This window comes from Ophidiomyces ophidiicola (genome assembly GCF_022830035.1).
Source record: "Ophidiomyces ophidiicola strain CBS 122913 chromosome Unknown scaffold_23, whole genome shotgun sequence".
NCBI classification, from domain to species: domain Eukaryota; kingdom Fungi; phylum Ascomycota; class Eurotiomycetes; order Onygenales; family Onygenaceae; genus Ophidiomyces; species Ophidiomyces ophidiicola.
Window position 1 is genome coordinate 93,496 of NW_026054663.1, and position 24,887 is coordinate 118,382.

At 52.7% G+C, this 24,887-nt stretch overlaps 9 protein-coding genes and 1 non-coding gene across 10 annotated transcripts; 5 read left to right on the plus strand and 5 right to left on the minus strand.

The window, feature by feature from the left end:
* The first annotated feature begins 469 nt into the window (after positions 1-469).
* On the plus strand, positions 470-541 carry LOZ57_005037. Its single transcript has one exon. It is a non-coding gene; the product is annotated as a tRNA-Glu (tRNA).
* A 331-nt stretch (positions 542-872) lies between these two features.
* LOZ57_005038 (uncharacterized protein) lies at positions 873-1,347 on the plus strand (the record flags this gene model as incomplete). The annotated part of the gene is made up of 2 exons (XM_049254074.1): positions 873-1,083; positions 1,187-1,347. The coding sequence occupies 2 exons, from the start codon at positions 873-875 to the stop codon at positions 1,345-1,347; spliced, it is 372 nt and encodes a 123-aa protein (XP_049106921.1).
* A 487-nt stretch (positions 1,348-1,834) lies between these two features.
* LOZ57_005039 (uncharacterized protein) lies at positions 1,835-3,603 on the minus strand (the record flags this gene model as incomplete). Its single annotated transcript, XM_049254075.1, has 3 exons — positions 1,835-2,217; positions 2,296-3,397; positions 3,445-3,603. The coding sequence occupies 3 exons, from the start codon at positions 3,601-3,603 to the stop codon at positions 1,835-1,837; spliced, it is 1,644 nt and encodes a 547-aa protein (XP_049106922.1).
* Positions 3,604-5,824: 2,221 nt separating this feature from the next.
* On the plus strand, positions 5,825-6,791 carry LOZ57_005040 (uncharacterized protein; the record flags this gene model as incomplete). The annotated part of the gene is made up of 2 exons (XM_049254076.1): positions 5,825-6,402; positions 6,548-6,791. The coding sequence occupies 2 exons, from the start codon at positions 5,825-5,827 to the stop codon at positions 6,789-6,791; spliced, it is 822 nt and encodes a 273-aa protein (XP_049106923.1).
* Positions 6,792-7,883: 1,092 nt separating this feature from the next.
* Positions 7,884-9,453, plus strand: LOZ57_005041 (uncharacterized protein; the record flags this gene model as incomplete). Its single annotated transcript, XM_049254077.1, has 2 exons — positions 7,884-8,386; positions 8,634-9,453. 2 exons carry the CDS (start codon positions 7,884-7,886, stop codon positions 9,451-9,453), a joined length of 1,323 nt encoding a protein of 440 aa, XP_049106924.1.
* Positions 9,454-13,100: 3,647 nt separating this feature from the next.
* LOZ57_005042 (uncharacterized protein) lies at positions 13,101-14,426 on the minus strand (the record flags this gene model as incomplete). Its single annotated transcript, XM_049254078.1, has 1 exon — positions 13,101-14,426. The coding sequence occupies one exon, from the start codon at positions 14,424-14,426 to the stop codon at positions 13,101-13,103; it is 1,326 nt and encodes a 441-aa protein (XP_049106925.1).
* Positions 14,427-14,959: 533 nt separating this feature from the next.
* On the minus strand, positions 14,960-15,586 carry RLP24 (ATPase-activating ribosome biosynthesis protein; the record flags this gene model as incomplete). The annotated part of the gene is made up of 2 exons (XM_049254079.1): positions 14,960-15,527; positions 15,582-15,586. The coding sequence occupies 2 exons, from the start codon at positions 15,584-15,586 to the stop codon at positions 14,960-14,962; spliced, it is 573 nt and encodes a 190-aa protein (XP_049106926.1).
* A 257-nt stretch (positions 15,587-15,843) lies between these two features.
* PAM18 (mitochondrial import inner membrane translocase subunit TIM14) lies at positions 15,844-16,297 on the plus strand (the record flags this gene model as incomplete). Its single annotated transcript, XM_049254080.1, has 3 exons — positions 15,844-15,894; positions 15,956-16,083; positions 16,159-16,297. 3 exons carry the CDS (start codon positions 15,844-15,846, stop codon positions 16,295-16,297), a joined length of 318 nt encoding a protein of 105 aa, XP_049106927.1.
* Positions 16,298-18,265: 1,968 nt separating this feature from the next.
* Positions 18,266-19,898, minus strand: MKC1 (mitogen-activated serine/threonine-protein kinase; the record flags this gene model as incomplete). The annotated part of the gene is made up of 5 exons (XM_049254081.1): positions 18,266-18,906; positions 18,967-19,281; positions 19,334-19,400; positions 19,462-19,594; positions 19,786-19,898. 5 exons carry the CDS (start codon positions 19,896-19,898, stop codon positions 18,266-18,268), a joined length of 1,269 nt encoding a protein of 422 aa, XP_049106928.1.
* Positions 19,899-22,381: 2,483 nt separating this feature from the next.
* LOZ57_005046 (uncharacterized protein) lies at positions 22,382-24,350 on the minus strand (the record flags this gene model as incomplete). The annotated part of the gene is made up of 4 exons (XM_049254082.1): positions 22,382-23,653; positions 23,708-24,057; positions 24,117-24,135; positions 24,186-24,350. 4 exons carry the CDS (start codon positions 24,348-24,350, stop codon positions 22,382-22,384), a joined length of 1,806 nt encoding a protein of 601 aa, XP_049106929.1.
* Between the last annotated feature and the right edge of the window lie 537 nt (positions 24,351-24,887).

Sequence of the window (24,887 nt, forward strand, 5' to 3'; positions counted from 1 at the left end):
TTCTATTCAGAGCTGGGTATGAAATAGCACACTCACAACTTGAACGATGCGATAAAGCTTGATAAACCCGAGAGCTATACTCCGAGCCAGAAATCCTTGTTAGCTAGAAGTCTTGTCTGTATATCTCGGAAATGCAGCTGTAATAAACGCCAAGATATATCCTCACTGTGGATATGAGTGAGATTTATAGGACTCCATATACTAACGTGAACCATAGCCGAAGCACCCAGCGAGGGCGAAGGGAGCTTCTGGAGCGGGTGCCTGTCGTTTGTAGAGACTGACATGGCGCCAGGTGCACTGCAGGACGGGCAGGCCAGCAGCTGGCAGAGTAGGAGAGAGGGAAAATGTGGGATAGGAATAGTTGTTGTCAAGATGGTACGGATGAGGCTGAGACGATGATGTAGCTGATACAGGCACGATATTGTGATTGAAGGTTATAAACTCAAGAAGTGCGGGTACCAGCATACAATCCTTAGTGGTGTAGTGGTTAACATCGCTGTCTTTCACACAGCAGCCCTGGGTTCAATTCCCAGCTAGGGAGCGAATTTCCTTTTTTGCCCCCTTTACCCCCGCCAGCACCACAGCCCACCACACGACGCAACGACGCAACGAGATTCACGGCCTTTTTTTGCTCGAACGACGCTTGGATTCTACCGACAGACCCTGCTCTGTGCCACTAGCACTTTCGTCTACCGACAACACCTCCGCGCCCTCTCATCGCGACATCCTCGCCGCCATGACGGAACCCAGACAAGTCTCCCACGGCCGCGGGGGCGCAGGTACGGCCCCGGCCTAGCACCAGCCCCAACCCCAACCCGCTGATGCTCACCGGCAGGACGCTGCTGACCGTCGCTGCGGCTGTGCTAGGTAACATGTCCCGCGTGCGCTCCCCGGCGTCCGAAAGGGAGGAAAACACCCGCTGCCCAACCATCAAAGCAGACATCTACACCACCGGCCGCGGCGGCTCTGGGAACATGGTCTCCAACGACGACCCCAAGGCTGCCCGGGCGCGGCAGGATCTCGATATCCCCCCGTCTGTGTCCGCAGGCACTGCCGATGAAGGCCGGTTTCACACTGGGCGAGGTATGTAATGCGCGAACATCACCCCTCCTTTACCACGCCCCCTGGCAAGCATCTCTCGTTGCCCTCCCCGGCACAGCGTACTGACGAGCATCTGGGCATGCAGGCGGGGCTGCAAATGTCTACACACGATCTCCCAACGACATGGTTCGCCCCAGCAACGACGACGACGACGATGACGGCCAGACACTGGTGGAAAAGACCAGCAGCAGCCCAGACCCGGAGCGTGCAAAGCCCGGCCAAGGTCCGACCAAGATGGATGGATGATAGGCCGAGCTGAATACGACGCTGCTGCTGCTACTACTTACTGCTGTCGCAAGGGGCAGCTTCCATCGCTTTGGCTTCGCTTTTTTCACTCCCGCCACCGGGACTGCGGCGAAGACCACGCAGCGCTAGATTGCTTCTGGATAATGTTTGCGATCTTGCATTGGGCGCATGCATACCTCGCTCTCGTTGCTTGATTCGTGATACTGACTACGCCTAGTCTCTGCCCAGTGTATGGAGTACTAACTATATATAATATAATTCAGTGCTGGTTGTGTTTCTTTTTCTTTTACCCTTGATGCTGCAGGGCGCGCTGCATGTCACCATATTCTTGCTCTCCCTAGTGTTATTGATTGAACTGAATGTACATATGTATTATTGTAACTATATAGAAGTATATTTTCCGTGCTAAATAGCCCTTTTACCGCAATAGCACCCTGTGGCATGCAACCTACACCTGGTATGTTCAAAGGGCAGAATATAAATAAGGTTACGCCTGCGGCTCAGGCGAGGTAGGACCTACTCGTTTCGATGGTTGTTGGCCTTCAACATCATGACGTGTCTTGCTCGGCTTCGAGATCCTCGGCTTGCTATCCAAAGTACTTCGATGGAAGTCGATGATCAGAGCTCGCTTGAGCTCCTTGTTCCAGAGTACGTTTGGCAACTGAAGATCGCCATGCTGCACACTGAGTTTCCCGATTTTATGAATAGACCGGCGCACAGCGGATCGGATGGTATCATTTTTCATGTCATCATCACTGATACTCACACCAGCCCAGCCCATAAGGAGCATGTGACGAACGTCTCCGGCGCCGTGAACGAAGAGTATCAGATGCAGGTTGATCTTCCCAAGAAACACAGTAACTGCAGAGCCTTGCAGAGATCAAAGGACATGATCAACATCTGCCTCCTGTGAAACCTCTTCCCAGAGCCTCAATGTCGTGCCTTTACCAATAACAGTGTATCCATATAAGGAAGAGGTGATCTTGATTGAGACCTCATATGACCCACTTCTTCCTATTGACATGCAATTATTATCTAGATCTTTATCTAACTGTTGTTTTAGCATCAGTACTAACATCTGGGCATCTATTGGGTGCTTATTCATGTCTGTTCCAGTGTGATGAAGCTGCACATTTGGGCAATTGTCATCAAGAACACCACCCTGCTGCAGACCTAAGAGACCACATTGTGTACAAAATTCATTCAAATGCGGTCGAGACTGGCCCTCATAATCTCTTCGTGGACTAGTTCTAGGGGGTGAGGCTCGATTCTCAGTCGTAGGGGACGCTGTGACCTGGCTGAAGCCCCGTTTTCGTCCTAACATGAAATCCGGGTCAGTAGCATCCTCCGATTCAAAGTTATGGGGTTCTGAAGGGGCACAGCCCGACTGGGACGGTGTGGGAGCTACTGGACCCGGGGTGGTCGGAGCCGGGGAAGATAAGGGCAAGCATTCAGAGGCAGTATCCTCGGCGGCTTCGGAGCCGGTATATTCTGAATCAGGAGGGTGTTGCTGTAATTCGCTGGAAGGAATCTGGGATTGTATGTGATTGAAATCAGTCTCCCAAGTCGGCAGACCTTCTCGTGCTCTATTGCGCCAGCCGTGATCCCGAACGCGAGAGCGGCAGCTCATCAAGCAAAGACAGAGCACCCATTGGATCTCCGTCCTTGGATTCTCAAAGCCTCCGGCGTTTGTTTCGATATCTAGGTTAGGCTCGCAGAATTTGTAATAAAGGGTTGTTGGGTCATCGTACGGCACCCACAGTTGCACGTTTCCCAAGCCTGTGGTCAGATATGAGTATTCTAGCCCTTCCTGTATCATGGCATGAAATTCTTGCATGACCGCCGACCCGGCAAGTCGTATGGCGTTGGATATTAATTTTTCCTTGTTGGCTTCAGGGATATCGTTGGATTGAACAATTTCACGATAGAGGTCGATGGATCGGAGCCCTGAGCGCAGGTTCTCCGAAGACAGTTTGTGGAGTCGCCGATATTTCCAGGTTTTAGCGGGCGGGAGAGTGAATTGTGACAATGCCGGATGAACTCCTCCAAGCTGGTTTGCCGGTGTTGCTCTCTTTCTTGCTCCAAGCGTTCCTCTACCGTCCTGGCTTTTGCTTCCGCTTCTTCGGCTTTCACTTCTGCCTTTTCAGCCCTGGCTTCCGCTTTTTCAACCTTGGCTGTCGCGGCTGCAAGCAACCTCTGGAGCTCTTCAAGACTGGGTTGCGAAGCCATTATATTAGAGAGGGTGGATTTGGACATAGCTCGCCTTAGTTGGCGGGTCTAACTGCCACTAGCCAACGGCCTTAGCCATGCTTTCATCATAGTACGCGTGCAGAAGCTGCTATAGGTTTAGGTATATTAATTGCTTTTTATAGATTAAGAGGAAGTATAGTTGGCGATTAAAGGACGGCCATGGTACTCGATCTTAACGAGTAGGTATTAGCTAACGTTAGTCAAATCGGATCGGCGCCACTATAGGCCGATGCGTCCAGCCCGCCACATAGCCTCAACCAGACCATTGTCCAGGACGGCATAGACGTATTCAGGACGGCAAGGTGGTTGCGCATACAGAGTTTGATTCCAAGCGGCCACATTGGGTCAAGGTATGTCACTTCCTCTGGCTGGTGCATATGTTCATTTCAACTAGACTAGGGCTCTGCCCAGCAACCATCCCCCCATAGCTCCCGCAATTGTGGCCCAAAGCATCACCGCCCCCCGTCCCGTCTGCTTCCGAGGATTACCTGTGTTTTTACTGGAAAGAATGGTTCTCGGGCGATATAGGAGCAGTGCATTTGAAATCACAGACACCGGGTGCGACTCTGGCCAGCCGGCGGGCCGGTGCGAGGCCCACAGGCAGCTAATAAGGTGCGGGGGAGTACGGAGTACTACTCCGTATCTTCCATGTGCTTCCTCTGGCTGAGAATGTTAGATCATCATCATAAGCATGCATCCATGGCCTGTTGGGAGGGTGGCGCGATTCCTTCCGGAACACCGTCTTCAGCATTTCGTACCCACGCCCAAACGAAGAAACCCATGGTTCTCCGTCCATTATAACAACAATAATAATAATGAGGGTCCCGAAGGGGGCTCCTGAGTACGGAATAATAATGGGCCCTTGCGCCTGTCCACGGTCCCCACCCACCACCTCTTATTAAGGTGCATCGCGTGGCCACATGGGGCACATACATACGGAGTATAGACAGGACGTTGGGGGCCGAGAAAGACGAGAAGGTTTAGAGAGACCAACCACGTTTTTGGCGGTGGGCCGGGATCAAGGTACCGGGATCACTCGCCGTTGTGCCGTCGCTCTGAATTAAATAATAGTCGAGAGAATTCTCCGAAACCGGGCCAATACTCCGTACTGCCAGACCCTGTCTGCGGTCTTAAGAGCTAGTAGTAACTATGTTATATTCGCCCGGGGGATGCTACGTCGAGGTGCCTAGGCTTGGAAAAACGCGATTCCATCGGGGATCCGCGGATATCTGTACCTGGACCCGCCAGAAGAAACGGTAGTAGAAGAAGAATAATATGGCTGGCGGCGGACGCCATCCAGAACGGCGCGGGGCTTATTTCGAGGGCCTATCTGATCAGATATCGGAGGGGGGGCGGCGTTCGCACCACTTCCAGGTCACGGAACGGCGGTGTTTCAGAGGCGAGGAAATTATTGGCATGGTGATGACGGGCCAGGGAGCACGCCGATCCACCAGCCATGCGCGCAGCAGCGCTTGGCCTGCCCGGCGAATGAGTCGCGGGCTGCAGGGGCGTCGTCGCCGAGGCAGGCTAGCAGGCCGTTTGGGGTCTGAACGCTTGGACTGTGCAGGGTGTAGTTGTGAAGGGGAGGACACGGTTGAGTAAGTTTGTTAGCCGGTAACTAAGTACCTAACTAACTAACGACTGGCAACTCGCTAGAACAACGCCGGCTTCTAGGGCGGCCATGTGCGTCGCATACCCCATGGACGCTGGGCTGGAAGGATGCTGAGCAGCAGCGATCGAAGGGCCGATCAGGAGGGGATTGTCGTGGCCATCACGGTGGCATCCCTCGCCGTCCTTCTGGTCCTTCGCGCGAGAGAGGATCGGGGCTCGCTGCTGGCGGCCGGGGAATGATGAAACAGTGGGCTAGTTAGTTGGTCTGCCCGCCTGGCAGGCCCCACGCCTCGGAACGCGCCATGTTGCGCATACAGTGTGTGCGCGGATGCTGGGACTGGTTCTGGCACTGGGACTGCCGCTGCCGCCCATGGCCAACGCGCTGGGCGAGCCTGGCGGGCCGCTCGCTGCCCTGCCTGCATTGACCGCTGCTGCCGGCATAGAAAAGGGCGCTGGCTCCCCCCGCGGGCCGCGTCCTTGACTGACTGACTGACTGACTGACTGACTCTCCCTCGCTTCTCCTTCTCCTTCTCCTTCTCCTTCTCCTTCTTCTTCTTCTTCTTCTTCTTCTCATCCTCCCTCCCTGCCAACCACTCTCCGAGCCTCCCATCACAGCATGGCCGCCGACCCGGTGCCCGCGCCCGCACCCGCGCTGCCCGACGTCGTGCTGAGCCCCGACGCCGTGCTCAAGGACAACGTCACCTGGCGCTACGGCAAGGCGCCCGACTACTCGCGCACGCGCCAGTTCTACCAGGAGGGTGAGCAGATGGCCCTTAGAGAGAGAGAGAAGAGTATATTTGCTGACCGGCCAGGCAAAACGCGCAGCCACGAGCCCGGCAGCCTGCCGGCGCTGGTGGAGAACCTGGTGAAGAACTGGGAGATCGAGGCGTCGTTCAAGACGAAGCTGTCGGAGTGGCGCACGGTGGACCCGAGCTGCTACAAGTTCTCGTTCAACGGCGGGCCGGCGCAGGACGGCAACCACATGCTGCGGGTGGGCACGTACAACGCGCTCATCCCGGCCAACGAGTACTACGACCCGGACAAGCTCGACTTCGCCATGAGCCACAAGGCGTTCAAGCGCATGATGCCGACGTTCGCGTGGGAGGTGCTGGACGTGTACAGCGGGCCGCCGTGCGTGGTGTTCAAGTGGCGCCACTGGGGGGTGATGCAGAACGACTACGCGGGCATGAACGAGTGCGTCTCTTTTTTGTCTTTTCTGTTCTCTCCTCTCCTCCTTTTTGTCTTTTCTGTTCTCTCCTCTCCTCCCTTTTTTTTTTCTTTTCCTTCTTTTCCCTTCTCTTCTTCTCTCCCTCGGAATATGCCAGCTGACGTCTCCCAGCAAGGGCCAGAAGGTCACGGCGAAGGCGCACGGCGGCATGATCGACATCCAGGGCATGCTGGTGGCGCGCGTCAACGAGCAGCTGCAGATCGAGTCGATCGAGGTGTGGTACGACCCGCTGGAGATGTTCCGGCAGATCGCACGCGACGGCAGCGCGGTGTCGACGTCGTCGCGCGTCGGGCTGGGGCTCAAGGGCGGCAAGCCGGCGGGCTGCCCGGCCATGCAGCAGTGGGCCGGGCCGTAGTTCGCTCGTTAGCTATGTAGCTAGCCGTGTGTGTACGATAGCTGTATGATTGATGATCCATAGTTAATAATATGCACCGAGTCGGGAGTAATCTGCACCGAACTGACTGACTGGCTGGCTGGCCTGGCCCGGCCCAGAAGCGCCCGTCTGATATTAGCTCTCGCCAGGCACCGCCGGCCGTACTGCCACGCCCGCCGTGCGCGTCGCAGCTCGCCACCGGGCGCAGAAGGGCGGCAGCACGGCGACAGCAGAGTGAGTGACGGGCAGCAGGCAGACAGACAGGCAGACATGCCATGTCTGTCGCCACCTGTGTGCCATGCTCTCCGTGCGTCCGTCGTGGCTTGTTTCGCTTGAATCGCTTCTTCTTTTTTTTTTTTTTTTCTTCTACTGCCACCGTCGCTGTCGCCACGGCCCAGTCGCGTACCAACACGCCGCGCATGAATCAAATTCGCTTTCGCTTTCGCTTTCCCCCTGGCCTGCCCTGCCTTTGCCTTGCCTCTCTGTCTCTGCTGTTTCTTCACCATCCCGCTCGTCCAATGCTGCCGTCGCCCGGCCCGCTGCCTCGCCCGCTGTCTCGTCCCATCGCCCGCCTGTTGCCGCCGCTGCCGCCGCCGCCGTGCCTCCCCTGCGCTTGAATGCTGTCCCGTCCGCCAGCAGCCTCGTTGCTCTCTCTCCCCTCCCGTTCGTTCGTTCACTCGCTCGCTCGCTCGCTGCCGTCGTCTCGCCCGCCCGTCTCGCTATAGCCGTGCTCCGTGGTCCGCAGACCAAGAATAATGGCATCCTTTAAGGTATGCTCGCTGTCGTCGTGGTGGTGGTGGTGGCATTGACCGCTGCTTGTCTTTCCCTTCCTCCTTTCTGTCGTTCATTGCTTTCTTCCTTTCTCTGGACAATGTCTCCCATCACTCGCAAAGAAAAGAACCCGCATTGACCTCCTCCGGCCCGCTGCTCCAGGATGCCTCCACCGTCCGTCCCTTCGGCCACGCCGCGCCGCACCCGCGCTCCTCCTCCGGCCGCCTACACTCGCACTCGCACTCCATCTCGCTCGGCATCTCCAACACCCACCACCACCACCGCGTCACCCGCCGCAAGAGCATGACCTCCACCGCCGCCAATGTCAACGCCGTCGCCGCCGCCCTGGCCGACTCGTCGCCTGCCGCCGCCGCCGGCTCCTCCTCCTCCGCCTCTTCCTCCTCCGCCGCCGCCGCTATACCACCACCCGCTGCCGCCGCCTCATACCACCGCCGCGCCCTCAGCTCGCGCAAAGTCGGCGGCCTGGAATCCACGTCTGTGGGCTCGTCTTCCTCCGCCGCCGCCGCCTTCGGCGCCTACCTGGCGCACCACCAGCGCAAGCACTCGCCCGGCTCCGCCCATAGTAGTAATCATTCACTTCATAATAATAATAATAATAATAACAGCCAGAGCGGCGAAGACACGGCCGCCCTGGGCCGCCCCGTCAGCACCAAGCACCGCAGCCGCCGTGCCAGCGAGGGGTCGCATCTCATCAAGGGCGACGGCGGGAAGCGCTCGCTGACCGAGCTGAAGTGTGACCGCTGTGGGAAGGGCTACAAGCACAGCAGCTGCTTAACAAAGCATATGTGCGTATCTCACACGCTGCGCCCCATCCTGCTTCCCCCCAGTCCTCCTCTCCCCAAGCTCGCTGCATACATATCGTTGTCGTCCAAGCTCCCTGTCTTGTCCAATGGTGTTTGGCTTGTCTAATGCTGTCCTTCCCCGCTGGTTTCTCTTACCCCTTCCCCTATCAAACCAGGCGAATCAGAATTTTAAAAAAAAAAAAAAAAAAAAAAAGTTTTGGACCTGTTTCATTGACAACTTTCCGCATAGGTGGGAGCACGACCCGGCGTGGGCATACACCTCCAAGCTCCTTATCTCCAAACACCAGCAGGTCCAGCTCCTGGAGGCCGCCACCGTCCTGGTGAACATGAACCAGGACCCCTCCGACGCCGTGCACTCCGCCGACTCCGACCGCTCCTCCGCCTCGCCCACCGCCTCCGGCATCTCAGAGCTCCGCGACGAACTCAGCTCCACCGAAACCACCCCGCCGCCCATGGGTGACGACCCGCCCGCCGACCGCTACCCCGTCTCCTCGGCCTTCTCGCGCTCGTTCCACTCCGTGCCGTCCAGCTCCGTCGCCGGCAGCGCCCCTTCCTACTCCCCCGCGCGCTCCCACTTCCGCCACTCCAGCATCGACACCCGCCCCTCGACCGCCGACACCACCACCGGCGTGCTCGACGACGACGAGGCCGGCCTGGCCGCCGCCATCGAGCTGTGTAACTTCGGCACCCCGCGCTCCGCCGCCGTCGCCATGCCCGCCGACGTGCCCCCCGTCCCCCCACTGCCTGCCCGCTACCTGAGCCTGAGCATGAGCAGCAGCTCCCACGCCACCGCTGGCGGCCGCCTGAAGCCCGGTGCGCGCAGCTTCGACGCCCAGAGCGGCACCGCTTCCCGCGATCCGTCGTCGTCCACCCCGACCCTGTACAATCCTTTCCTCCGCCCGCTGTCATACAAAGTCTCCGACGAGCGCGATGTGAAAATGCGCGACGTCAAGACCATCCACGAAGAAGTCGACGACGATTTCCATCGGGACTCCGCTGTGCCCATGGACGAGGATGACGATGGCGTGTTTGGCAAGATGGAAGAATGACTCTTGCATCCTTGGAGAGAGGGGAGCCAACGCCATGATCTGCCGCGTTTTCTCGCTTTTGCTTTTCTGTTGTTGTTCAACGCTGACGAAGGATCATGCCGTCAGCTAGCCGAACCGAGTTGGAAAGAGGAAAGAATTGCCTTTTGCCTCCAAGAAACATGCGGTGTCGCTATCCGATCATAATGTTGGCTTCTCACTAATCCTATTCTTATCTTTTATCACGGCCGTTGTTATTTATTTGTAGGTTCTGAACTGGTTCCGTTTTTCCTTCCATGGGGTCGACTCCCTTAGTAGCCTACTAAGTATACGATGTATGTATGTACAATGAAACCAATATATTTTCTATTGAACTTTGCAATGCACACCAAAATTTTTCAAGGCAAGCAAAACTTTAGACAAGTATTTCAAAAGAATCATTTGTTGGTCTGTATACCTCAATGGCGTCCCCGCATTTTTCTGCGAGCCTGATCCGTTTAACGATACAAACACTCGTCAGCGATACAAAAACTCATGAACTATAACAGAAGTCCAAAGGTACAAAAACTCATCATATGCAAAAGTGGCCGGTGGTATTGTTAAGTGTATCCGTTTCGCAAAGAGAGCCTAATTCATACATGTACCGAGATGTCGAAACGGCGTCGTCAGAAGTTGTTTGTGGTGTGTTTGAAGAAGATCTGTCTTGATCCCAATTCATACATGTGCCGAGATGTCGAAACGGCGGCTTCAGAAGTTGTTTGTGGTGGTTTTGAGTAAGATGTTTCTTAGCCCAATTAACGTCAGTACCAAGATGTCGAAGCCATGTATTTCTCCATAAGTCATCTATCCAAAATCCATGTTTCCAAAAGCCAATAATCAAAAATCCATATTTCCAAATCAATCCTTCCATAATCATCCATTCAGAAGTGGTTGGTGTTTTTGAGTAAGATTTGTGTTGTACGCAATTCACGAGGGCGAGGTGTAGAAGTTACCCATTCAGTATGTGGAAGCTGTCATCCCAGTCGTAGTTGGTTGCGTTATCTGAAACCTAATTGACGCAAGTACCGAGATACAAAACTGTCGCCTAAGAAGCAGTTATCTCAAGCCCAAATGATGCAAGTGCCGAGATAGAAAAAGTGTCAGCCAGAAGTGAATATCTCAAGCCCAACTGTGAAGGTGTTGAGATAGAAGAAGTGTCAACCAGAAGCAGTATCTCAAGCCCAAATGATGTAAGTGCCGAGATAGAAGAAGTGTCAACCAGAAGCAGTATCTCAAGGTCAAATGATGTAAGTGCCGAGATAGAAGAAGTGTCAGCCAGAAGTGAATATCTCAAGCCCAACTGTGAAGGTGTCGAGATAGAAGAGGTGTCAGCCAGAAGCATTATCTCAAGCCCAAATGATGTAAGTGCCGAGATAGAAGAAGTGTCAACCAGAAGCAGTATCTCAAGGTCAAATGATGTAAGTGCCGAGATAGAAAAGGTGTCAGCCAGAAGCATTATCTCAAGCCCAAATGATGTAAGTGCCGAGATAGAAAAAGTGTCGCCCAGAAGTAGTTGGAGTTATCTCTAGCCAAATTGTGAAGCCGCCGAGATAGAAAAGGTGTCAGCCAGAAGCATTATCTCAAGCCCAAATGATGTAAGTGCCGAGATAGAAAAAGTGTCGCCCAAAAGCAGTAATCTCAAGCCCAAATGATGCAAGTGCCGAGATAGAAAAGGTGTCAGCCAGAAGCAGTATCTCAAGCCCAATTGTGAAGGCGTCGAGATAGAAAAAGTGTCGACCAGAAGCAGTTGGAGTTATCTCAAGCCCAATTGTAAAGGCACCGAGATAAAAGTGTCGCCCAGAAGTATTTTGAGTTATCTCAAGCCCAATTGTGAAGGCACCGAGATAAAAGTGTCGCCCAGAAGTATTTTGAGTTATCTCAAGCCCAAATGTAAAAGTGCTGAGATACAGAACCTGTCGCCCAAGAGATTTGTAGATAGCAAGTTGGAAGAAGATGTGTCTGCCGAGATGCAGAAGCTGTCGCCCGAGAAGTTTCTTAGTGGTGAGTTTTGAATAAGATATATACCACAAAGATAGCCCGATTTATGTATATCGAGATGTATAACCTGTTTCTCCGAAAAATGCAGAGGCCGTTATTCCGCTCATGGTGAAGGTGACAATTCACCAAGAGACAGAAGCCGTTACTCCGCCGTCGAGATGCAGATGCTGTTTCTCCGACAAAATCCAGAGGCCGTTATTCCGCTCATGGTGAGGGTGACGATTCACCAGAGACAGAAGCCGTTACTCCGCCGTCGAGATGTAGAGACCGTTTCTCCGACACAATGCAGAGGCCGTTATTCAGCTCATGGTGAGGGTGACGACTCGCCATGAGACAGAAGCCGTTACTCCGCCATCGAGATGCAGATACCGTTACTAAGCCCTTGATGAAGGTGACCATTCACCAAGGGACAGAGGCCGATACTCCGCCGGTAAGATGCAGAGGCCGTTATTCAGCTCGTGACGAGGGTGACAACTCGCCATGAGACAGAAGCCGTTACTCCGCCGAGATGCAGATATCGTTACTAAGCCCTTGATGAGGGTGACAACTCACCAAGGGACAGAGGCCGATACTCCGCCGAGATGCCGAGACCGTTACTAAGCCCTTGATGAGGGTGACAATTCATCAAGGGACAGAGGCCGGCACTCCGCCGAGATGCAGAGGCCGTTATTCCGTTCCTAGTGAGGGTGACAATTCACTAGGAGACGGAAGCCGTTACTCCGCCGAGATGCAGAGATCGTTTCTAAGCCCTTGATGAGGGTGACCATTCACCAAGGGACAGAGGCCGAAACTCCGCTGAGAGGTAGAGGCCGTTTCTCAGCTCTTGATGAGGGTGACAATTCATCAAGAGACAGAGGCCGTTTCTCTACCATGAGAGAGGCTAATTCCCTACTGTTGATGGTGTTTTTAAATTAATTTCGTCTTAGAAAGAGAGCACGGATCATGTGAGTACTCACCAGGTGTAGGGGCCTCGGTCCTCCCCCTCCGCGCACACCAAGCACCGGCTCTCTGTAAGAATCAGCGCCCCTTCGAAAAGCAAACTTACCGCCACAAATCCGTAACTAGCCAAACTTTCTTAAAACCGCCGAAGTTCCACTCCCACAGAAAAGCACACTTCCTCAGCACCGAAAAGAAAAGTATGGTCAAACAAACCGCCAATGCCTCTCAGATAAGTGCCGCTTCGGAAAAGAAAATTGAGTGAAGGGGAAAGTAGCAAGGGGGACCCATCAACACGGACCGGACAAGAGCGAGCTCAACCGTAGACCATGCTGAGAGGGAACCCTCTTGTGTCCTTTCACCTCCATCCAACCACCCGTCCTAGGAGGAACCGACCAAAAAAGCTGACTGAATGAATTCATATCTTTTACTTTTGGGGAAGACAATGTGTGTGAAACAGGAATTCGGTGGAGGTAGAAAGAAGCAAAAGGCTAATTACCCGTCGGATTTGAAGTTTTCGATCTGAACCGTCTATATTGGATGATATTCCACTGCCGGTGTCGTCTTCTGTCGGGGGAGGGTAAACTGGACATATCAAACCAATATTTCACCATTAATCACCAGAAAGTGGAAGAGGACGAGCAAAAATTGTCGTTTCTGCCTGTCGACAGAAACCCGGAGGAAAACAGGGGAGCTGGTCATGAGGAAGAAGACGGGGCCCCCGCCGCAGACATCTTCTCCTCGGCGTCACGGATGACCTGCTCCTGAAGAGCGAAAAGCTTCGCCTTCCCTTTGCGAATGCGAGTTTTTCGAGAGGGGCGGTTCCTCTTCTTCTTGCCGGTGCTCGCGTCACCAGCGTCCTCGAGGGACTCGGCTGGTCGCCTGTTTTCCTGTTGCTCTTCTAGTCCATCTTCCTCGACAGGCAGCTCCTCGAGGAGACTGCTATTGCCGCTTTCAGGATCGGTGAGTTCGACGGCCGGCTCTGGATTTGGAACATTCACGGTAAGAATCTCAAGAAGAGCCTCAATTGCCTCCTCTACCGGTACGGGTACCGATAGAGGCGAGGAATGTTCGACAGGCGTCGAAACAAAGGGTGAGGACTCGACCAGATCTTCTTCCGTGAACGATTCATCGAACTCAGGGATATCCTCTAGTTCTGGTTCGAACCTAGGGGCTCTCACAACGTCCAGCTCTTCTTGGTATTGCCCCAGCAGTTCACGGAGGAGGGCGTCAACAAAGAAGGGGTGGTAACCCGACCCTTTTTCAAGAATCGAGGCCTCCCACTTTTCCATTGAGCTGACCTCTTCCGCTACGTCCTGGTTGAAAGTTGGAAGGTCGACCGGTGGTACAACACTTCCGCCAAGCGTCACTACTGAAAGATGTGGGACTGGATCCCAGCCTGGATAGCGCTTAGGCAAGCCACTGAGGCTTGCAACCGACGAGCTTGACAAACCGAGTATGTCAATGATGGAGTCCAACCTCATGGTAGAACCAGAGTTGGCGCGCACCACCATGGGCATAGTCCGGAAGCCAGTCGTGGTGCTCAGGCACTTGACTAACGAGAGACTTCTGACGAGTACCAAGCCCATGCCGAAAGTCAAGGAGGAAATCAAAGCCACAGCGACGCGGAACACATGACCCGTACCGTGGTGTTGAATGTCGGCCGTGTCACTCTCGACAGGAGTGACACGGGACGGCACCGGGACGGTACGCGAGGGTTCATGGACAGCGGTGCTCAACATCGCTGCCAGATCGTTTTCAAAGGCCTCGTGAGAACCGGGGCCAGCCAACTTGGTATTCCGAACCCAGAACGAGAACGGAGGAACCTTGTTGGGGTCCGTGTCCAGCTCGTAAGCGGCCACTTGGACCAGTGCCACCGTGCCTCTCACGAACAACGCCGATTTTGCTGTTTCGCCCAGCCGGCGTCCCCAACCATCTTGGGGGCGGATGCCCGTAAAGGGCACCGGATAAAAAGTCCCCCAGAGGGTGAGGACAGCCACAAAGCTAACGAAAGCGAACAGCATTGTGACGGGGAAAAAAAAAAAAGTATTTGGGAAAACAAAAAAAGTTTGGGCAGAATGGGCTTGCGGGTCGCGAGGCAGGGGATGTGCAGGCGAGAGTGTGCTGGTTGCGAAATTGGAGAGAAAAAGAAGAAGAAGAAGAGAAGAGAAGAGGGAGGGGGACGGGGAATTTATAGGGTCGCGGTAGTTGCCGGATTCGAGTGTAAACAACGTCGTCGAGGCTGCCTGTTTGGGAAGAACACAACAGCAGGCGCGCAATAACACAAGCGAGGTGGCAGGCGCCGGAGGGCAGAGGGGGCAACGACGGCCCGGGTATCACGGATGCTTAGGGGAGAAAATAAGGGAATCAAGGGCTTAGCAACCCGAATTCTTCAGAAAGCGCTTTTATATCCTAGACCAGCACATAGGAAGAACAGTAGATAGTGCCCCTGAACGCCCATACATAAGAGTCGTCAACATGCTGGTGAATCGAGCCCCAAACCCCAGCAATATAAAAGAGCAAGAACGAACAAAACAAAACATGCAGCACCTGCCCTTCAGTCGATATCCATTTCCTCCTGCGTGCCACCGTCCACCAGTATACGTGTCTTCTTCTTCTGCCGCAGCTGCTCCTTGCCGACCACCACAGCAGCGGTCTTGCTTTTCTGGGCCTCCAGCGGCACGCCCTTCTCCAGCATCTGCAGCTCTTTCCGAATAAGATGCTCCCCTTCCGCCACCACCCTGCGATTCTCCGCCCGCTGCTTCTCCCGGGCGAGTTTGCCAGCCAAACGCCGCTTGGTAAACACACGCTCGCGCCGTTGTCGGATCTCCTCCACCCGTTCCATCGCCTTGACGGTCGCTGCTACCAAATTCCGGTCGTACTTCACAGGGATGTTGCGCTTCTTGGAGAACTGGGAGAGAAGGAGAGAAGAATCTACGATCATTTCCTTGCCCCGGAGCGCTCGGTGGGTCTTAGTCCATTTTAGTTTGCGCGGCTGTCGCTTCATCTTGAAGTTTTTGTGGCATTTTGAGCGGCAGAAACGAAATACACGGGCGTCATTACGACAAAACGTAATGCCCTTGGACGGATAGACCGGCCGGGAACAGAGGTGGCAGGTTTCAATCCTGCAAAATTTTAGTATTTTCTATCATAGAAAGATATAGGCATGATAAATATACCTCATGGTTGCTTCTTTGGGCCCTGCCTGTATTTAAAGAGCGACAAACTGCTGTTCAATATGCTGCCTGTGCGATTCTCCCGCGAATTTTTTGAGGTGAAGTTATGACAACGTTTACGCTAAACCTAATCAATCTCTAGCGTGAACCTCCAGAAAAGATGAATATTTGCCATCTTAGACTGTAGTTTCAAATTTCATTCTACACTGACAGTAGTGTTCGCTCTTTAAACACTAGATATCTTACTACAGTTGGACTCGTCATCATGACTTCCATTGTTGCTGTTGGAATCGGCGTTGCTGCTGCCGCATTCTTCGTACGTTCCATCCCCTTCCATCGCCAAACCATCAGAAGCGACACTGACCATCGCATCTTAGGGCCGCGCTGGACTAGTTGCCTTCCGTCGCTACAGAGGAGGCGTGAATGCGATGGGGAAGGCTTTTTACAAGGGCGGATTTGAACCGCGGATGAACCGTCGCGAAGCGGCTTTGATACTACAACTCTCGTATGCTCATTCCCACTGCGCGGGAGAAGATTGTATGTCGGCGGCAGGAGCTAACAAGAGGGTGAAACTGCTTAGGGAACGAACGCTCACCAAAGACAAAGTTCGCGCCAATCATCGGAAACTGATGCTGCTCAACCATCCTGATCGAGGAGGCAGCCCGTATCTAGCGACGAAAATCAACGAAGCAAAGGAGCTCTTGGAGAAGACAGGCTAAGACATTAAATGCCTAGAGCGTCTTATGCACCAACCATATACTGCAACTTGTACACCCGCTATTTTTTTTGTTTCGATTTTTCGCATAGCACGGCGTTGGTTGGTTGGTGTTTTGGGCCATGGATTCGGTACTTGGCGGTTCAAAATACTCGCGAAAGCTCAAAAACATCTCTCCCCTTCTCGACTCGTTTTGTTTTGCTGCGGAGCTTGGTCTTTCTCTCGGCACAAAGTCTGTGCTAGCAAATGACGGAAGCCACGTTTGGTACTACTCGCCCGAGTTATTCTTGCGTGTTTCGGGCCGGTGATACTTGCACTTTTTCGGTACTATGCCTACGGAGAAGATCTCTCAAGAGTCCCCATTAAGTGTCCACCCCTTGAAGGAAGTCTAGCTTTTTGTATCGGAGAAGTTTCTGTATACAAGGAATTGCTCGCTAAGTAGAGTGTGGTCCATATATAATGATGATTCTATTAACCCTACCCAAACCCCGCCCGTTTATATTAGGATCATGTTATTGGCGAGCACCGTCAACACTGATTAAGTTTGTTTATTATTAAAGCAAAGTTTGTGCCTCGCAGCGCTTGGGATCTTTTGCCGCAAGGCGGACTGAAGATACTATTAATTAGCAATCCTTCTCACGCTTACAAATGCGCGGAACGGGCTATCCATATTTTCTTCTTAAACGAAACTCAGACTTAGACAAACCCCTGTTCCCAAGCACCCGTGAGTACGGGGCAGCTGAGATGGAGGGGTTCCAGGCCCACGGAACCTAGGTGTGTGTGTGTGCATACATAGATAGGTATGCGCATACTTCTGCAGTGGCGAAGCCGCATAAGCCACTCCGTGGAGGAAACTGTATTTCTTGAATAGTACTCTATCTACATACATTACTAATGTCGGCGCCACAGTAAAGTCCCAACAACATTGACGGGATGCTCCATGTGGAATTAACCTTGTATTCCGCTCATAGCGAGTAACGGCGTGATGACGTGAGCATTCTGGTCTGGCTTGCCGTTGGATTGCAGGCCCACCTTCGAGGGCAACGAACTAAACCTACGCCTGACCGTAAGGATGTGTTGCTGAAGAGGATCGTTATCGATCGTAATGCCAGGCACTTTCTCAGCCGGTCAACAATCTAATAAATAATAATTGATATATTGTATTCCCACAGGGACCCATGCGGTGAGGAAGAAGCCGCTCCCTGTGGGCCCACGATGCCTTCTTCAGCAAGTCGAATCAGCACGAAGACCCAAAGCTGATCTCAGTGATTCCGCTAACTACTAGTTAAACAAGGTAGTTACGGGGTAGAGGGTTTATACCCAATTCCGCGGTGACGGCAAACAAAATACCCGCATCCTCGGCACAGCCCTTTCCTTGCCCTAGAAGTTACCTTGGGCTCCCACGAGGAACAGAAAAAAGCGGAAAGGGTATAGTTTTCTGCCACCCGCCTTGCCAAAACTGTTCAACTCTTGCCAGGCGGGGGAACTTTACACAACCCCGAATTGGTGGACGTTGCATGGCTGGATCGGCTTTGCATGAAACCGTAACATGGGTAACCTACATATGCAGCTAGCTGCTAACGCAGATCCAAAGGGGTGTCTTCTGCTGCAACTATTATTATTTCTAACTCACGGATGTGTCGCACGATTATTGGATTTGTTCTCCCGACTGAGGGGCAAGCGGCGCGGATTTGGCAACCCCTTCTGGAAGTAAAGAGCTACCCGTTGTGGCGAGGTATGTTGCATGAGGGATGCGGAAAAGGGACATACACAATACTCCGAATAGGTTTTATTGCGTGTAATCGTCTACCGATCATTAAAAATGGTCGCTCGTAGTAACTGATAAGCCAAGACATTAAACATGGGGTGCACATTGTATACGGAAGGGGATTCCAAGCGACTGAAACCAAAAGAATTTTTTTTTTCAAGCAATAAAAAACAAGAGAGCGAACCAAAGGGCAGGTCCAACCGTTTACCGCATCGCATCCATCCCACCCTGTAGGGAAGCTTCAAGGTCGTTTGGTTGGGCCCCAGCAATGACTGCCTCCTGGGGGCGCGGTTCGTCTTGCTTCCAAGCACCCATGTTCTCTTCTGGTATCGGCACACTACTGGTTTGCTGGACAGCAGCCTGCTGCCCAGCAGCCCCAACAGGGATATGTGCATGACGTACATGCGCACGGAATCTCCTTACTTCATCCAGAATCATCTTTCGCATCTCATGGACCTCTTCGACTACTTCAAAGTGGAAATCAAATGTAGTCTTGCAAGTTGGCTCGTCAGATGCATCATGCCAGATTTGTAGATAAGGGTGTTCAAGGGCCTCTTCGACAGAGATACGTGACGAGGGATCAAACGCTAACATCCGGTCGAGAAGATCTAGTGCTTCGGGGTTTGCATTCGGAAATAATCTCTGGAAAGGCATTTTGTGCATGAATGGTAAATTGCGGACGTAGTCTTGAGCACGGGGAGATCCGATGCGACGAAGTGTTTCTTCATTTGGAGTTCCAAGGTAGTGAAGAATCTGGTTCAGTTGGTCGACGTAGTCACGGCCCTTAAAAAACGGTCGCCCTCCGAGTAATTCTGCAAGAATACAACCAACGGACCACACATCAACTGTATGGTACTGTTAGAGAAAACCAGCTAAGACGTGATTTTAGTAGAGACGCAACGTACTAGCTTTTGTGTAGCTTGGAAAGCTCAACATAATCTCCGGAGCACGGTACCATCTAGTTGCAACATACTCAGTCATATACCCCGCGTTTTCATCCGGGTCAATGGAGAAGCCACGGGCGAGGCCAAAATCACAGATCTTGAGCTCGCAATCAGCGTTAACCAAAAGGTTTCCTGGCTTAAGGTCACGGTGCAAAACATTAGCTGAGTGGATATATTTGAGCCCGCACAGAATCTGATAGATAAACGATTGAAAGTGCGCGTCCGTCAGGGGCTGTCCAGAGCGGATAATGGCAGCAAGGTCACATTCCATAAGTTCTGTCCATAATCAGCAGCAATTCTCTATTTATGTGGTCGTTGCTCTTCCCACCTTCATACAAATAGACCTCGTTGAAATGATCTGGTCTTGGAATGTCCATATCGAAGAGGCAGGTGATCTTGCAAGAATGTTAGGCCCCACAACGGGTATATGACGCGGGAAAAGGCTTCAAAACATACATTTCTATGGCCCCGGAAGTGCTGTAGTAGTTTTATTTCTCTCAGGGCTCGCTTGGCGAGGATTTTCTTGCTGAAGACATTGGTGACTTTCTTGATGGCGACACCCTCGCCGGTTTGGGCGTTCGACGCAGCACTGTTGACGAAAATAGAAACCCATTGTTAGCAATGAGACGACCATCATAAATATCTAGGACTAGAAGGAATGCATAGAGCCGATAGGCGTTGGATGTTGGGGTTGGGGATGTTTAAATTGTAAGGCTGGGCTAGAAGAGGGGTACCCCGCGGGGACAATAAACAGGAAGCTCAGCAACCAACAAAACATACCAGACGATGCCATAAGCGCCTTGACCGACTTCCTTCGTGACATTGTATCGCTCGTCGACGATAAAGTCTTGGTTGAATACTTTAAAGACCTTGCGTCCCTGTAAATCCGCCATTGTTGCCGCAGCAGTGTCAAATCACATGCACGGAATACGGGGCTTGGGGGTTGGAACTGCGGGAGGTAATAATAAGGTGAACGGGAACCGTGGTCCCGACTCGCACGCTTCTCGAGAGTAAACCGCACGGCGTCGTCGCAGGAAGTAATAATGGGGTTGGCGTGAATAGAGCTCTTGTCCTGGTCCGGCTAGGATAAGCAAATCCGTTAAACGATCGAGCGAGGAGCGAAGGACGGTGGGAACGAAAGTCTGTTGCTTGCGGGGATCAAGCAAACATATAAAAGGATGAAGAGTGGTTTCGCCCTTTTACTCGGAAGCCAGCGAGTGGAAATAAGGCCGGGCGGCTAATAGTGCGCGGTCATTTGAAGCAAAAGATGGCCAGCACGAACGCTGGATGGGGGATGATAGGGAGCGATAGTTGACTGCTTGGCGGGCGTGCTAATCGAAACGGGCGCCAACAGGGATGGCCAATTAACGGGCGCGGCTGGCTGACGATGGCTTCGAGAGCGAAAAGAAATGCGAGACACAGAGGGCTGCTCTACGCAGTGAACGGCCGCTTTATTTGCTTTTTTCCTGCCTTTGCCCTGGTTTTTCGAGCAGAAGTGGACGCGGCAGCAGGGAGGCAAACTGTGTTGAAAACAGGGATCCTGGGTAATAAACCAACTCACTAGGTAGTTCATGGCTCACGCCATCCCCAAGCGCATACTGCGGATGGCTATATTGAACAGTGCAGATGGTCAGCTATGTATTAGCAAACAGTTTTCTGGTTGACTCTGGCCTCGATCGCCATGTCTCTTGTGAGAGTTACATGTTTCAGCCCTTGAGATGACTATACCCCTGCTTTTCGAAGACGCAATATCTTCAGAAAACGTCACGGATACCACAATAACAATGACCCACCGATCCGTCGTAAATACTACTGCTACTACTGAATAATCATCATTAGACGGTGGATCTGACAAGGCCGTCAAAAAGCAATTTCCCCAACATTGCGGAGTGGAGGATCTGCCGCTAACTAGCCACAAATCCCCGAGGCTTCGTTTCGCGGCTCAAGAGCATTATTATTGTTATTTAATACCGCACATGCGCCGTTCCGGGTGCGCACAGGAAACCCTGCTTTTCAACGAGCCGAGAGGGAACTACATACATGTGGCAGGTCTACCCTACGATGTGCGCTCAAGGTGATGTGAAATGTGGGTGGCTAGACCTTCAAACCCTTGCTGCTGGGGCTCAAGGAGTTGGCGGTCAGATACCGCGCTGCATCACACAGCTCACTTGGCCTCGCCGAAAATTTAACAAGCCATCCTGCCAGACATTCGTCGCTGCTGTGATTACGAAATTCACCAGCCAGTTAGATATCCAAAGGACGATTCTGGAAGCGATGACCGACAAAAAGGAAGCCTCTAGGGACTCGCGGAATAGGATTTGCTTTAGCTGAAGATGAATAATGCTACCCTAGCAATAACAAAAAAGGACTCAGCTGCGTGACTCGGGCTGAAGCAAAACCAAATCGCGGACTCGCGGATGGTTGGCTAGTTAGTCAATCGGCAAAGTCAGCGTGGGGACTCCTATGCCTCAATGACATAAATGTTGCTGGGCTCAAGCCTAGTCTGCGATATCCGCGGTTGTCCCAGGATAGTATGGATAACCGCGGAGGGGCCCGAGCCGAGACTCCATGAAAACCGCGCACTGCAAGTCGTTAGTTATGTTAAGAGAGGCAAAAGGTGGCGATATTATAATATTGCCCGTGGGAAGTATCATGCTGGGTCGCGAAAAGAGAAGAGTCTCGCACGTCTAGGCCTTTCAACCACGGCTAATAGAAGTGATCTGGGTATGGGATAACTACTCCGTACCAAATAATTAGAAGATTTGGATGGCAACGGCCAGATCCCCAACCCCCGCGCCAAGCTGCCATCCACATTCCCGCCTATTCGTCACCACAGACACCAATAAAATAATTCCAGGCCTTAGAGACGCCGTGGAGTTGTTTAGTGTGGCATCTTGTGAGATTTACTCCGTGTTCCGTACTCCGTATTGTTTGCCATCAAACTCATCGGACTGGCAAGAACTCCTGGCACAGATCTTGAATGGAGAATCTCGAGGTGGGTAGCTAAACTATATGCCAGGGAATAACCACAGGGTCTTCTATGCGGGGCAAAAAAAAAATTAGTATCTGATGCTACCTCCTTGACGAGTATCCTTGTGGTTACGCGTTTTCGACGTGGTGAGAATGGGGTGCAGTTGTACTCAGTAGGGACTACAGTTCAAAAGCAATATATCAATTGACTATCTACTTGTCTACTCCGTAGTCATATGGCATCTACTTATCCAAAGGCAGCAGTAATAGATATTTGTCTCTAACTAGGTTGCAAGAAGGGGAGGGCGGTCCAACGGCATTCGCCCACGTTCCTACACAGGGATCCTGGGCCATGGAAATGGCCCTTTTAGCCATTCTCACTTTTCTGTATTATATCGGGTTCCTTTCACAAGGCGGGAAAAGCGCCGCCATCACCTCGAAGATCGCTTCCGGCGCTGTATATCATCTGACCGTCCTCCGCATGGCAGCGAATGACCTGGCCCCTGCCAAACATTGCCCTCTCGAATTCCTTCAGAATCTTGACCTGGTGGCCCATCTTGCTTAACTCGTCGGCCACCGACTCACTGATTCCCTCTTCCAGATACACCGTGCGGTCAACTTTGTCGGTTGAATTGGGGTGGCCGGCCCCGATGCAGAAGCGGGGAGCGTCGAGAGCGGACTGTGGAGTGTGCTTGAACGCTAGCATGTTCAGAAGCACCTGGACATGGCCTTGTGGCTGCATGAACCCTCCCATCACACCATAGACGCTATGTAACGAGTTATCCTCGGGGTTTGTGATCATGGCAGGGATGATGGTGTGGTATGGTCGCTTGCGTGGGGCAATCGCGTTTGGATGGCCCGCCGTGAGGGAGAAGTTGGCGGCGCGATTTTGCAGCGGAAATCCGCAGCCCTTGGGGACGATGCCGGTGCCGAAACCTCCGTAGGTACTGTTGATAAAGGAGATGCCGTTGCCTTCTTTGTCGGTCACGGCGAAATACACCGTGTCGCAGTGGTTATGTGCCGGGCTACCATGGTCTAAAATATTCGTCGCCTTGCTGGGATCAAACAGCTTTGCGCGCTCCGCGAGATAGGCTTGGGAAATGAGTTGTTGCGACGGCACATTTTCGACATCGGGATCCGTCACCCACCATGCGGCGTCGGCGAACGCGATTCGTAAGCTCTCGATGACGGCGTGGAGATAGGCAGTGGAGTTGTGCTCTTCTTCTGTGAAATGAGGGATCTTTCCGCTGCGCGATAATTCTTTGAGGATGCCGAGCGCCATCAGCGCCACGATGCCTTGGCCGTTGGGGGGATGCTCCCAGACCTCAACTTCTCCTCCTGTTTCACGCTTCGAACCTGCGATCTCTCTTGGATCAATCTTAAGAGATATTGGGTCCACGCTCTGGCTGCCTGTTTCCGCATGGTATTTGAGATCATCAAGACTAAGGTATCCCCCGAGGTCCTTTACAATCTTGACAATTTCCTCCGCAATTCTACCTCTATAAAAACCGTCTTTTCCTCCTTTTGCAAGTTCTCTAAATGTCAGTGCTAGATTCGGGTTCTTGAATATTTCTCCAGGTAACGGACTTCTGACCCCATCCTTGGCTTTGGGGTCCGGCTTCAAGAGCTCTCTAAAATTTGGCGAAGCTTCGCGGATTTGCTGTTCACAACCTTCCCACTATATTTCGATCTGTCAGAATATAAACCTACTGTCCTATGAAGGAGCACGTACAAATGTCGAGGCCAGCTCCGACACAGGGAATCCCTTCTCGCCCAGCTCAATCGCAGGCATTAAGATTTGTTCGAGGGTCACCCGCCCGCTTCCAAATCTCTCTACAGTATCAACCCAGCCTGCAGCGGCACCAGGAGTCGTGACTGCATGGACACTAGTCATAGGAATACGTGTGACTTGTCCTGGTTCCATACCAAGATCTCTTCGGATTTTGTCGAGGGTAAGGTCCCCCGCTGCCCGACCAGAGCCGTTCAATGCAGATACCTTCTTAGTCTTTGCATTATAGAATAAGCAGAACATGTCTCCACCAATGCCCGTGGAGCTAGGTTCTGTCATATTCAATGCCGCAGCTGCATCCAGAGCATTAGAGCCAAGGTACAGAACAGACAAGGACTCTGGGAGAACAAACCCACTGCCACCGCCGCATCCTGCAGAAGTGTTAGCACACTGTACAAATGTGAGCTTGATCTACTCTTACAGCAGCATTTCCGCCTTGTTCCAGAATCTTTTGTCCCGCAGCAGCCGCCAGAGGCTGGGTACATGCGACAATTCCAGTAGTACTGTGGACCACACTCCGTCGGCTGGCAAACGGGCAGAATTGCAAGGCCGGTGCAGAGTATATATCTTGACTCGTCAAACCCATCTTGAATTGTGGTTCCTTCTATTCGGTGTCGTATCTGTGACGGGTATCTGTACAGTATAATAAGAACCATCCCCCCGTTATAGTGGGGGACAGCAATATATACACAAACCTCCCCTGAGAGATTCTCCAACGGCCAGCAAACCGCCCCTCCTTTCCCCCCACGGAATGATGCCGTTCCTCCAATGAGATCATCGCTCGGCGCCGTTCTGCAGGCCTTGGCTTATCTCCCACTTGACGAGGCGGGGGAAAACCGCCGGCGGCGTTGTGATTGGCCCGCTCTGGCTAGTTGCCAGGTCTGGAACTGGCGATAAGCTTTGCTCCCCAAACACCTTTGCTGTTATCAACTTCTTGAAATTCTTCCTCCAGCTTTCTGGAAGTTGGATACTTTTTCTGAAATGGACGATTCCTACTTATTTCCCATTTTTCTCTAGCAGCCTCTCTAGGCATTTCTTCTCTTGGTGCTCTGTACATTGTCTACCTGCTACCTTGAAAATGGTGGTCTATGTGGATCATAGCAACAGCAACAGCCCTGTCTTA